The sequence below is a fragment of the Dromaius novaehollandiae genome, chromosome 6 (assembly GCF_036370855.1).
Source record: "Dromaius novaehollandiae isolate bDroNov1 chromosome 6, bDroNov1.hap1, whole genome shotgun sequence".
In the NCBI taxonomy this organism is placed as follows: domain Eukaryota; kingdom Metazoa; phylum Chordata; class Aves; order Casuariiformes; family Dromaiidae; genus Dromaius; species Dromaius novaehollandiae.
The window spans coordinates 27,066,245-27,079,327 of NC_088103.1; the positions used below are offsets into that span (position 1 = coordinate 27,066,245).

The window sequence follows — 13,083 nt, forward strand, 5'->3', positions numbered from 1 at the left end:
AAAGGCACAACAATGATGACAAAAAAAACCCCAACACAGCAGGGCAGGGGGTGGGAGGCAGGAAGAACACTGCTGCTGCTAACAGAGAAGTGACATGATAGCGTGTCTTACCTTATCCCCCGGCTGCGGTCTCATAAGAGAGACTTGATCATAGCCTCGTCGAACCAGAGCCCATAGTGCATCAAGCTTGCCCTGGAAGCAAAAACATATGGCGTGACCAAGAAGGCTTGAGATAACAACAGAGATTAAATGACAGCTGACTTGACCGAACCTTTCTGTGTTAAGGTGTCTGCACATAACTTGCTGCTGTGCCCTTGGTCCTCTGCGTACTGCCTATCTGGACAACCAGAGCCAAGTGCCCAGTGGGTAATGTGCACCTGACATGTGATGGCCAAATCCACCCTACTTGGGTCACACAGAGGATTACTGTAGTTTAACGTGAACAGCTCTCCTAACAGGTAGAGTTAGAAAGGTGTCATGTTCACAAAAGGCAGGATAACAAAAGTGTGCCTGCTGTACTGACTGGAGATGAAACAGTGTGGACAAACAGCCAAAAGACTATCTACCAAGCTTAAAAAATTACAGGTACTTTCGAGCCAATAAATTGAAGCCCTGTTAAACCTGCCTGCGAGGCAGCCAGAGCAGGGTGTGGAGGTGGACCCAGTCTTAGCCCTGTGTGCACAAAGCACTGGTCTGGGACGCTGCCACCGACCTCCTGGGTGAGCATGGCACGTCACTCATGCGGCCTGCGCTCAGCCTTTAGTTTCCCTGTCTGCAAGTGGAGATAACAGCACTGCCCCACTTCTCAAGGGTTGTGTGAGGATACATACTTCAGAGACAGGGAGACATCAGATACTATAATGACACAGGAGAAACAGGATGAAAAAGCACATAGAGGCTGAGCGACTTGCCCAAAATCAAACGCTATGTCTTGTGGCTGGACTGGAAAGGAACAGAACTGAATCCCAACCCAAGGCCGTCGCCACAGTGCAAACACAGCAAGGAGGGCACGTTTCATCTGAACCTCTGTATGTGCTGCCCTCAACGGGCACTGCCTTGAAACAGGAGCCCCCAGCAGGTTGCAACAGCAAATATCCCAAATTTGTCTGTTCAAAAGTACCCAAAAAGAAGGGGTGAGCTTAGTGAGGAAGATCTCTGCTCCCATCCTCCAACCTCCCCATCATGCTCCCCCCAAAAGTGATGCACTGCAGGGCCTGGTGAAACATCTGTTTCAGCAAATGGGCAAAGTTCAGGGCTCCTGCCCATTTTTCTAAATAGGCTCCCCAGCCACACCATAAGACAGGCTGTGCTGAGGACACAGGATGTAGTAACACGCACGATGTGAGAGACGTGTTGTAAAACTGAGGGGCAGACATTACCTTGATTGGTGTGTACCACTTCCGCTGGGAAGGGGGTTTTCTCACATGAGGCTTTTTTGGCTTGGGTTCCCATGGCTCATATTCCTGCTCTGGCAACTTAATAATGGCATTTTTGGGCTTCTCCAGTTTTGCTCCTTCCTCTGTTGATCCTTTGTCTCCCCATCGCACCTGAAGCCAGGAGGGCACATTGTAAGTAGAGACACTTCAGCGGTCCCCACCAGCACGTGATTTTCACAGATATTAACCTAGTTCCCATTAGATGACCCAAATGCCACCAGACAGGAAGCCAAATTTATGAAGGCACCAAACTCCCACTGTAATCTGAGAAAGGCATTTAAGAGTCAAATATTCTCTCTCAAAGCCAGCCTACAACTATCAGCATTTGCATTTTCTAGTAACATAAGATCCTGGGGGAGTCAAAACATCCGGGATAGATTAACCTCCATTTCCGAGGGAAAGCTGAAGCACTCTGCTCTGGCGGGACACAGTTGTAATACACTTCCCACTGTCTCTTTCAAAAGGCAGGCAGCAGCACTAGCTGAAGAAAAGCATTTTTAACAGCTAGCCCTAACGAGCTCCTGTTATTCCATTCAAAAGCAAAAAAAAAAAAAAAAAGTCAGTGGACAAGTACTTGAAAGGCTTCTTAAGAGCTCCAGCCATCAAACTTGCTATGCAGCTACTGCTAGAACAGCTCTTCCAAAGAAGACCTAGTATAGCCACATAAGAGGACAGTAGCTCTATCCTCACATACTATACCCTACCTATTTTACGCTGTAATTCTGCTTTTAGGATCTGACTCAGTCTCAAGGAGACATGTTCCTGCATTTGAGGACAGCATATGATCCATGGGGCTGCTCAGCTACTCAGCATCAAGAACTAACTTCGCCAGAGGCAAATGATATAGGAATATTAAGATACAGTATGTCAACTGCAGATTTGCAAGGACATGCTGAGAAACAACTGCTTTCACTCTGTTAGCCCCAGTTTGGTCCAGATCCTCGTTTGGCTTACCTCACCGTAACTCCCTCAGCTACCATTTAGATCTAATGGAGTTTCTGGTGTGGCACCCCTGAAAGACATCATTAGGCCCTCGGCTGATATAAGTGAGTGCCAGCTCCCTGCCTTATAGTCATGTTAACCACAGCTAGGAATATTAAACAGATCTATGTTATGCTGATTTACAGGTGTTAGCAGCTGATTACAGCATTATCCACTGGCTGCCTGGAACACACATCCCATACAATAGCACAAGGCAAATTTCTTTCAAAGTAACACCTCACTTCACACATCAAGTCTGGCTTGTGCATGGGTAAAAATTTGATTTATTGGCCAATTTCACTATGGAGGATCTACAGTGAAATTTTCCCCAGGCAAATTTTTAGTGCATTAGGAGTTAATGCTCAACTGAAAAATCACTGGTTTTAGTTTTCAAACAAATTGCTTCCAGCCAGGCACAGCATGCACTGCACCCTCAGATGCTCAAAATCTGCTTCACTTTGCTTGAGTCAAGAGAACTGGGCCCTACTGCACCAGCTGAAGGATTTGATCCAGTAAATTAAAACTTTTTTTGGTGCTTGCTTATCCCATTTCCGAACTTGTTAATTTGCTCCTGCTAATAATGCTAGACTGAATTAATTACAGATGCAAATGATGGCAGCTTGATGTCTGCCTACTTGGCTGGCAGGTGCAATCATGTGGACAGGCCCAAATTAAATTCTGATCTCTATTCCATCAGAGTAGAAACCATATAAAATATATTGCTAAACTTTACAATTAAATGCTCTGATTTTTACAAAAGCAAAAAACCGCAAGCCAAATACCTCCATCCTCTTAATTCCACCAACACCTCGGCCTCCATAATAAGATGCATCCACGGTTGGCCATTTCTTCTTTGGCAATCCATCTTCATCATCTGATTCCTATGGGAAGGACGGGGAGATGTTGCTGTTGTTCTTGTATAAATGGCATAAGCTATGGAAAACAAGTGAGCATCCTACGGTCTGATCCTTGGATACTTGGCTTTGTGTGTTACACTTTTGTACTGACAACAAACAAAAGTCTCTTGTCTCTGCAGCTGCAATTTTAACTAGGGAAGCCAAAGAGGACTGCCTATTCCCCTCTTCAGGCTGCTTTTATTTAGTCAAATATGCATTCAGCTTCAAAATCACAACTGACTTTTAAGGGAAGGCAAAGTAGAGATGAATTGTACATTATACTGGCTTGCCACTACACTATGCAGAAAACATGGCAGTCAGTTTACCCAAAGAAATCATTTATTAATTGTGCTTTTAGAACTTAATGTCACCTAACAGGGGAAAAAAGATACCACTGTGAGTTTTTGAACATGTGCATCAGGCCCTTTTTTCGTGGCAGCTGTAACCAGTTACTCTGCGCTGCTTGATGCTTTGTAGAGACTCGCTCAAGCTGTACAGCTTGGAACTGGGACTGAGGCTGGAATCTCTCCAAGTTTTCAGGAAGCTCAGATCCAGAGTTTTTGCTCTGCAATTATAAAGACTGCAGATTTTTTCTGGAACGTGGGAGAGTCTGAATCAGGGTTTTACTTTGGGTTTCTCATGCTTTTCTTGCTTAACTAAAAGCTAGCAAATGTTTCTGGTTCGACCACCCTGAGAACACATCCCCAGTCTTTGAGTCGGGAGAAGTCACTGGGGCTTCGCCGGCTCCCTGGCATTAAGCTGAGCCAGCCAGGATGCTCTCCCTGTCGGCCCCAACGATGGACACAGCTGAGGAAGGGGCCTGCCAAGACTCCCACCATACCACTTCCATTCCTCACACTCTTTAAAACACCAAAGCCAAAACAAAAAAAACCACCCACACCTGACACGCTGATCTGTGTGCTGCTCTTGGACTGGCCATGCACAGTGCCCTTTATTAATTTTCAGTGTAAGTATGCTTCTAGAAACACTTTGCCTGGAATGACTTTGTTTTCACTATGAGAAATCAAGTGAAATCCAAACACTAGAGAAGGGCATAAATTATTATCATATTACTGGGTGACATTTTTTCCAAAGTTGTCCTATGTGTTTTTATTAGAACGTGAAAGGAATTGAGAGTCCAAAAGCCAATAACAACTTAAAAAAATGCCTCTGTTTTTTCTTACTTAACTCTTAGATTATGCTTTGGAGAAAAGGTATTTCCATAACTTATTCAGTGACATCTGATCTCTCAGCTAAGGTTTATGGGCCAGTTCTTCCAACAAATTCTTTAATATGACCAGGTAAGACTACAGCTGGGACGGGGAGAGGGAAATGTTTAAGTCAGGAAAATATATATTATTAGCAAGGCATGAATTTTTTGGGGGAAAAATATTTAAAAAATCAATTTCTTCCCATTTTGTGCCACCTCAAAAACAGTATCTGGTGAATTACATCAACAGTTGTAATTAATTTGTGTTTCACTTCATTGTGAACTTAAGTGCTATACAAAACATCCTGCCTCTTCCATGGAATGTAACATGTCTAACAACCTTTACTGCTGACAAGCCTGACAGTAGCACTCTGTCTCACGGCATACAGTTAACAGTGATGGCTCATACTTGTCCAGCTGAAAAAGGGTTTATACCAAACGCTCTCTACACTAAACACATAAAGCCACATACAGAATGTCAACAGCCACCACGTACATTTTTAGAAATGTTGGAAATCTAATGATTGTGGTTTAGAACAAGATTTTATAGATAACTATATTCAGTTTAATAATGGAAATATCAAATTATATCAGCTAAAGGGCAGGTCACAATACTCTAGAAGACTAGTGTTATATATAATAAAGCAACCGTCCATAGTGGATAAAGACATGGCCAAGTAAAGGGATAAGTAACATCTGTATTCTGTGTTATTTCTGGAAGCTTAAATGCTGTCAAAAGGACTGTGAGCTGGCTTAAAATCTCTGCTGAAGGGAATAATCCCAAAGCATCTGGGAATTCTGCTCCAGGGGTGTGATGCTCTCAGAAACCTCCCTCAAACACAGTATGGCTGCAATTGCATGCTTCACAACAATACTAACCACCCGAAAAGAGGCACAATTTTTGGTGCATATTCTAAAGTAAAATTGTCACGGTACTGCTGCTCAGGATAAGCAACAGGATCACAGAGACAGTAGTGGTGGCCTCTGGCAACCTCAAAACAGCAGCTGTGGTTGCCTCCTGATATTCATGCCAAGTTACAGCAAGTTAGCAGCAAACTGTAAGCTTCTCTTGTAGGTTAGGCAAGTATTTTTCCACTGGTTAACTGTCTGTGTCTGGGAAAGGAATACAGAAAGGCATGAGTTTACTCTGGAGATACATTTATTACTATTGTTTTTTTCAAAATAGCACAGCGACACCTCTGCTGGGGCTAAGGCCCCTGTATGTTATTGTGCCAAAAACAGCTAAACACAACCCTGCCGCGAAGAAGCTCAAAGCTTAAGTGGAGAAAGGCTGAACGTCCTGCCAAAGGTCACTCTGCAGCAGAAGTGCAGCCAGGGCCGGCTCCCGCCCCCGGCTCCTGCACCAAAGCCACAGGAACGTGGCTTTCGCTGCCCTCCGTTCCAGCCGCCAGGCTCGATCCCTCGCTCCTGATTCAGGCGAAGCTCCTGCGAAGAGCACGGCAGCTTTGCTAGAGGAGGGACAGCCTCCAGCACGCTGCTTTCACCGCTGGAGAAACCAAGGCTTTACACACACACCTAGCGCATGTGCAACAGAGGGAGCAAAATACCACACAAACTGTGGGGCTGTGACCTTCTGCGTTACGCAGCTATCATCTCTGTGGATGGAAACAGTCTCGCTATATGCATATACAGTAGCCTGGAGGCAGAAATAACTGTCCCGGCCCAAGAGACTTCCTCTCACAGCCTTCCAGGTGTCATTAGGACACCTACAGGACTGACCTTCCCGGGCAGCACCATACACTACACTGGCTGTAAACACTGCAGCAGCTCAAAAATAGCATACTTACAGGCTCTGGAGGCGGTGGTGGAGGCGGCTCCTTGATCACCTGGGATATATAAAGAACAGGAGAAATCTGAGTTAATGGCAGGGTTCACCGATCTCCCAGGGCTGTGCACTCTCCGTTTCCTTGTGGACTGCACAGGGTTGCCCTATTCCACTCTTCCACGTTCAATCCTTTCATTAGTCCCACTGCTTTTCAACAAGCACGAAATAAATGTAGATAAGAAGCTAAACCCACACATTGAGCTATCCAATTAATCAAGCAGCACCTCATTAAGTAGCTCCATATTCTGGGAGCTCTGCCTTAAATATGCCATTTGATTATCAAGCTACTGCAAAATACTCGCTCAGTCTGCAGCTTCCAAGAAAAAAAAGAAAATAGCTCTTGTACCTAAAAAGGGCAGTAACGGCATATACACACATTAGTGCTATGCTCTTCCTCAGCAGATTTCAAAGCCTGTTCTGAAGGAGCACGTCTGTGTCCCTAGAGAAACTTGGGCCAAGCTCAGGCAGTGGCAGGAAAACGGCTTCCCAAGGCTCTCTCACACGCAGTCTAATCACCTCCACCACGACCCATACATTTCATTTACTATCCCCTTCTGCAAACGCTGGACTTGACCCTGCAAAGCATCACTCCTGTGAGAAGCCTCACTGTGATTACTCGTGGCACGAAGCACCATAATACCTGAACAGAGCCATTAGACTGGTTACTCACACTGACACCAACATTGAAGTTGCAGCAATGGGGCCTTCAAACATGATAAAGAGACTAGGGCTCCAGGCCTACCAGGTGCTAACTGGCCCCTGTGAGATGCCCAGAACTTTTAACTCCACATGTAATCTTTTGATTTGCACACACAACAATGTGAAAGCAATAGCACTTTACAGATTTCTTTAAGAGGCCCAGAGAAATTGCAGCATGCAGCTCTTGATATTTCAGCATCATTTCACCCAACGGCGCAAATTTCAAATGATCTAGATAGCTGGTTTTTGTCAATTGCAGCATGCATACGTAGCACTCTACATTACACTGACTTTAAATAAGATTTAGATCTTGTCTGTGCAACATAGCAAAGCGCAATACAGAATCCCTGACACCCTGCAGACTCAAGACACGTGGTCCAGTGCTACATGAAGAAAGGAGAAGCAGCATGATACTTTTAGCAAGAAGCAAAACCTAAGGTAACAATCCCTATGTCTTGGGTTCAGCACTATGCTGTTGCAGCTACTTGACATCTGATTATGGAACAGCTTGACTGACAACAGCTTCTCTCTTCACAACTTTTTGCTACTCACTGGAGACACATCCACAAGCTCTGAATGGCCAGACTTGCAGCAGTTATCCACATTCTGAAAATCCTGCCCTAAATCACTTAAAAGTTGCTCTTCTCAGTCATTGTCAAAATCACTTCGGCTTTGCAACATTCAAAAAATCTGGACCAAAGGGACCTAAAAAAGTGCTTTAAGCACTTTGTTGTATCACGGCCTTACAAGCCATACAGCACTTTTTAAAAAAACCAAAAAAACCCCAAAAATGAACAAAAAATACCCCCAAAAACCCTAACTGCCCAGTCCAACACTTTAACTTGGGCCTTTGGCAGAGAAGAGAAGAAACAAAGTTAAAAGAATAAAAATCTGTACTTACCACCGTGCAGCAAAGAGGCCAGAACCACCAAAGAAGAGCCAGAGCCAGCAGCAGAAAGAGAATCAGGAGCGCAATGAAAAGGACCGTCCCAGTCAGCTGCAAACAAGATGATTACTTGACACGTCAAAAAACAAGGCAGGAGCCCTCAAGTCACACAATTAATGTGAGCCATGTTTTCTTTTCTGACTCTGCAGGTAGGTTGTGCAAACACTGTTCTCGCTAGGGTCACGTCAGTATTTAGTGCCACCAACCTGTGTCTGAAGCTGTGATTTAGGGAAGCACCTCCTGTTAGCAAAGGAATTTATGGTATGCTTATAGCCCACTGGATTAAAGGACCCGAAACTTGTATATGAACCATTCCCAAATCAGGGCTGACAGGTCCCTTAATATCATCCAAGGGGCATTTCAAACCACATGGTCACAGACTCTCAGGTGTGCAGAATAACCTTTCATTGCCAGAGATGCACAATATACAAATGCTGATATTCAAATCATGGCTATTCTGGAGTGCATTAGCATGTCAACATCACACAGCAGAGCAAGCTCATCAGCTCAGCCTCATCAGCTCACAAACCTGTCTGCATTGCATCTCAACCCAAACTGCACATGCAAACTCAAACTGAATGCCTATGCACACTAGTTTGTAATGCTGCTGGTTCTCGGGTAAGCTTACCTGGAACTGGTTCAGCTGTTTTTACACCGCACTGTAGTCGTGACCTTAACCATTCCTAATCCTTAGAATCCATCTATTTCCCTGAAGAGAATGGTAGGACTCTAGGGCCAGTTGGTCAGTGTCTACACTCACAACTGAGCTCAGATTTTCTTTAAAAAGATTAGAATTCAAAAATAGTCACTGTAACACTTGAGATTAGCTTTTCAGAGTAGCCTGGCAACAAAAGAGGATCTGAGCTCTGATTTTCCTGGGTAAATCTTGATGGACTCTTTTCTACCTGGAGCATTTCACGTCAACGCGTTCAGAAGATGTGCTGACTCTGGGTATTGCCCTGACAACAACAGTAAAGCAGATGTTCATATGCTGCTTGGCCCGAGCAAAACATACAGAACATACAGCTTTTTAGAAATTAAACGTCTGATGCAGATGAGGAGCAGCACATGCAGTTTCCCTGGACTACATCGGACACTGGGTGAGGCGAAGATCAGCTCCGGTGCCCCAGCTGTTTTATTTATACTGTCAAAAGAAACCTTTTCAATGGTGGATTTTCTGAGTTTGAAAAGAGGTTCATTTCAGCAGCAGCAGTGGTAGCAGAAAACAGGCAAAACAGGGCAAAGTGGAGAATGGCCTGGGACGGGGAAGAAGTAAAAATAGCTTGAAGAAAGGTCTGTGAATCAGGCTACAGGGAATGGGAACTGGCTAGAAAGAAAGCTATGAGAGATTCTGGAAGAACAATAGGTGGGAGGATGGGTGGAAAGAAAACAAACTCCAAGAAAGATTTATAAAGGTTACAGTCCATGAGGTTCTCCTCGTTAAATCTGAAAACTACTCACTGAATTCCCGTAAGACAACACAAACTCATGCTTAGCCTCTTTTTACAACAGGAGTTCCCCTTACTAGTCCAAGTGGGCTTGCTTCCCCTTCAGACAGAGAAGAGACTGAGGGTGAAAAGCAAGCACCAGCTGACCAGAATTTTGCAAAGCTGGGTGAGATCCTGAGTGACCGACTGGAGTGGTATCTAATTCTTCCTCAGGCCAAATCCTAGAGCTATCGGCACTGACAATTCAACACATGACCAACGCAGCCAGGGTTGGTACCCCCTCTTCTAACCATGCAGGCCAGTATCCCACGTGTCCACAGCACAGCATCACCTCTCTGCTGCTCTGTGACTTCTTGTTACAGGTGCAACAAACTGACACATTCTGGCACGTGCTGTCTAGCCCACCTCACTCATCTGGTCATGGAGCTGAGAAAGCCAAGGTGGAGCACTGCGACTTGTGCACGGCCTCCTGCTCCAAGGAGTCCTGTGAGAAGACACTGCCCACCTGCAGTTCAGTACTGCAACCCCCTCTCCATCCCTCTGATGCCCTCGTGCAGCACTAACACATCTGGAAAGCAGACACTTGGGAGGTGTGGATTCCTGGTGAAGTCAGTTTGTTGGGAAAAGGCTGAGTAAAAATAAAGCCAAACTTCAGGACGTATTCCTGCCCTCCTTTAAAAACAAATCCAAGCACAGCACTGATGCTGCACATAAGCCACAGATGCACATACCACTTGCTACTTCAAAATGACATTACCTGCTTGTTTTGTAACCTTTATTCCCAGAAACTGCTTTTGCCATGCTAAGTGCTCACATATATCACTGAGACAGTGATGCTTCTGGCAGCCAGAAGCTAAAAATTCCTCTTCCAATGATCAAGTACACACAGTATTGTAGTGAAACTGGACTTGGAAAAGGAAATAGCAGACTTCATGCAGCTGAGCAGGAATGAGCACAGGTATCACACAAAGGCTTTAGGAGTAAAGTCAAGAGAGATACTTACTATAAAGAAAGGACAGAAGAGCCAGCTGGGGAGGAGAGCGGAGCAGGCCAGCTGACTGCCACTCACAGAAAAGCAAACAGGAGAGAAAAGGAAACAGGGGGAGTCTCTAAAACAAAGAGCAGAATGCGTGAGATTAGACAAACTTGGAAACTGAACTGCCAACCTCCCCACTCGTGGGATGCGACTGGAGTGAGCCAGCCCGATTCGTACAGCTGAGAATCAGACCCCTTGCCTCTTTCATATTCAATCTGTAAGAGCTGGTCAAAAGTTGCCAGATTGACAGGATTGGAGATTGGATTCCTCTCTTTATCCCAAGGCAACTGTGATGAAAGCCTCCTCCATCCACGCTCTGGCCTGTAGGGACCCCAACCAGGGCTAAGACTTCAGTCCCCATCAGAAATAAATGATGTATGGATAACTGAATGCACCAGTTAACACTTGTGTTTCACTGCAGACTCAAAAGGTTTCATTGTACCTGAGGTAGAAGAGGGGTGTAAAATGTGAAAATGTCAGTTTTCTGCGTAGAAAACTTGGAGGAAGAATTTGTAAAATCAGGTGAAGCAGCAAAAACATCTCTGCTAAATCCTGAGTCCCCACACTCTACATTGTTTCAATCTGGTGTGAAATTTCCCAACTTCGTTGCTGGAAACATCAGAAAATCAAGTTTGCAAATTACAGTTGCTGTCTCTTTATCCTCATTCCTGCCCTTCTGTTCTGTGGCTGTCAAGAAGGGCAACAGCGATTACAAACCAGTATGACAGCATTTTGTGTAGGCTATAAAAATCCTTTCAATAACAAAGTTCAACTTTGATACGAAATGCTTGGCATCAGGTACTTCGGCAAGCTTTGTGTAGTCCATAAGCAAAGGGCCAAATCTTCACGTACTAAAAACTGATGATGTATTGATGCTAACTCACACCAGCTACGAGCATTGCCTATTCTTAGCCCAAAGCAAGGAAGAAGACTGCTTATTTACAAATAGCCTACTTCTTCATATTGATTATTTGATTCTAAAATCAGATTTTGTATCCCCGACCCTCTTCTTGGGGCTAGATGGTTTTTTGACCTCACTCCAGAGTGGCACGTGTCACCGCCATCACTGGCCCCCAGCAGCACATGATCCCTTGGCTAGCCTGTAGGATGGCCATTAATAAGCAGCTCATCCCAGGATCTGAGGCTACAACCTCTCTTGAGTCTTCCCTGATAACAGCAAGAGAAGCAACCACCTGTCATTAAAAAACTGTAAAAATGCCTTAAGGCAGAGGCAAACTGAGGAAGTCTAAGAACAAATTCTGTAAGCTCCAAACAAAATATAACCCTTACGGTGAGGCTCTTCCATGCTGTGGCCCTCCGAGATCCAAGCCCTGACAGTTACATCTTCCACTCCAGATCCCATAATGGATCCCAGTGCTCTACAGGGTGTTGCTTCCTGACACTCCTGCCCTGGTTTTCATGGATTCCCTTCTATTATCATCTTAAATGTGAAGATCTCTCTTCTCTGGGACAGGAATGGGCAGGGAGTCTTTTGTTGTAATTGCTTTATTGAATAATCTATCATGCTCTATCCATCATCAGTAATAATTTAATCTTAACTGGCCCTAGTTACTTTTCAAAGGTTTGCTGGGATCCAGTCAATAACCGTGATGCAGAAGCCGTAGAAAGCTCAGGCTCATTCAAGGAGGCTTTGCCTGAAGAGCAGCCGTCTCTTTCCAAGATCTCATGGTTTCTCTGTCAAGCCCCATTGCAATTACTTACACACTGTGTGCTGGTGATGCTGACAGAGCTGGAGATGAACGTTAGCCCGTTGTTCATGCTGACTTGTAGGAAAACCACCCTAAAGCACAAACAGATACACTTATTTTTAGTGTCATCTCTATACCCATTGTTCCCTTTATTCCGGCTGTGTTTTAGCCATTGGCTCATGAACACGCATGGATAACATGTGCTGCTGAGTCAAGGCAGTTTCATGGCTTCAGGTGCTTACCTGCCTTTGTCTCTTTGCTTGCCCAGGAGCCAGCCTTTTTATGTTGGCTTAATTGAGCTGGGGCATATGCTCTTTTTAAAAAAACCTCCATCCCACCTGGGGCAAAGGGCACTAGGACAGTGAGTCATAATGTAGTCACAGAGGTTTTGCTCCCCGCTCCCCCCCCCCCCCCCCCCCCCCCCGCAAGCCTACCTTCTGCAGCTTAAAGAGACAGACTGTGTTTTCTTTTATATCCAGGTAAAGCCAGAGCACCTCCACAGAGGTTGGAGAAAAACACTGAAATGCCAGGGAAATTAAGGCAAAAATCTGGCTCCAGTCATTCTCCAATATTATAGAAGGGGCCTGAGAATTTACACCATTCTGGCATCTGCTGTAAGCCATCTTTGTGGCCTTATTTAAACTTTCCCCTCTACAATTACCTACAAGTACAACATTCCCATCTCGCCCTCAGTACAGTATTTAAGCACCCAAAAAATAACTACGGAGGAAGTCATGGTCTTGTGTCATCTCACTCAGGAGCCTGGTGGATTAAAATAGCTGAAAAATGCCAACACTAGCAAGAGCAGAGCAGGGCAAAAAACAGGGAACAACTTCTACAACAGCAGCAAAGGAATTCAAATCAAGCATCTCTTTT

At 44.9% G+C, this 13,083-nt stretch overlaps 1 protein-coding gene across 1 annotated transcript in view; it reads right to left on the reverse strand.

Annotated features, from left to right (window-relative positions):
- The window catches only part of ANTXRL (ANTXR like), a 66,372-nt gene that overhangs the window by 24,744 nt on the left and 28,545 nt on the right, over window positions 1–13,083 (reverse strand). The window contains exons 12-17 of the mRNA XM_026112542.2: window positions 12,221–12,299; window positions 7,970–8,065; window positions 6,332–6,370; window positions 3,200–3,298; window positions 1,380–1,547; window positions 112–192 (exon numbers count right to left, since the gene is read on the reverse strand). Coding sequence (XP_025968327.2) covers window positions 112–192; window positions 1,380–1,547; window positions 3,200–3,298; window positions 6,332–6,370; window positions 7,970–8,065; window positions 12,221–12,299 — 562 coding nt within the window. The remainder of the gene's footprint in view (window positions 1–111; window positions 193–1,379; window positions 1,548–3,199; window positions 3,299–6,331; window positions 6,371–7,969; window positions 8,066–12,220; window positions 12,300–13,083) is intronic.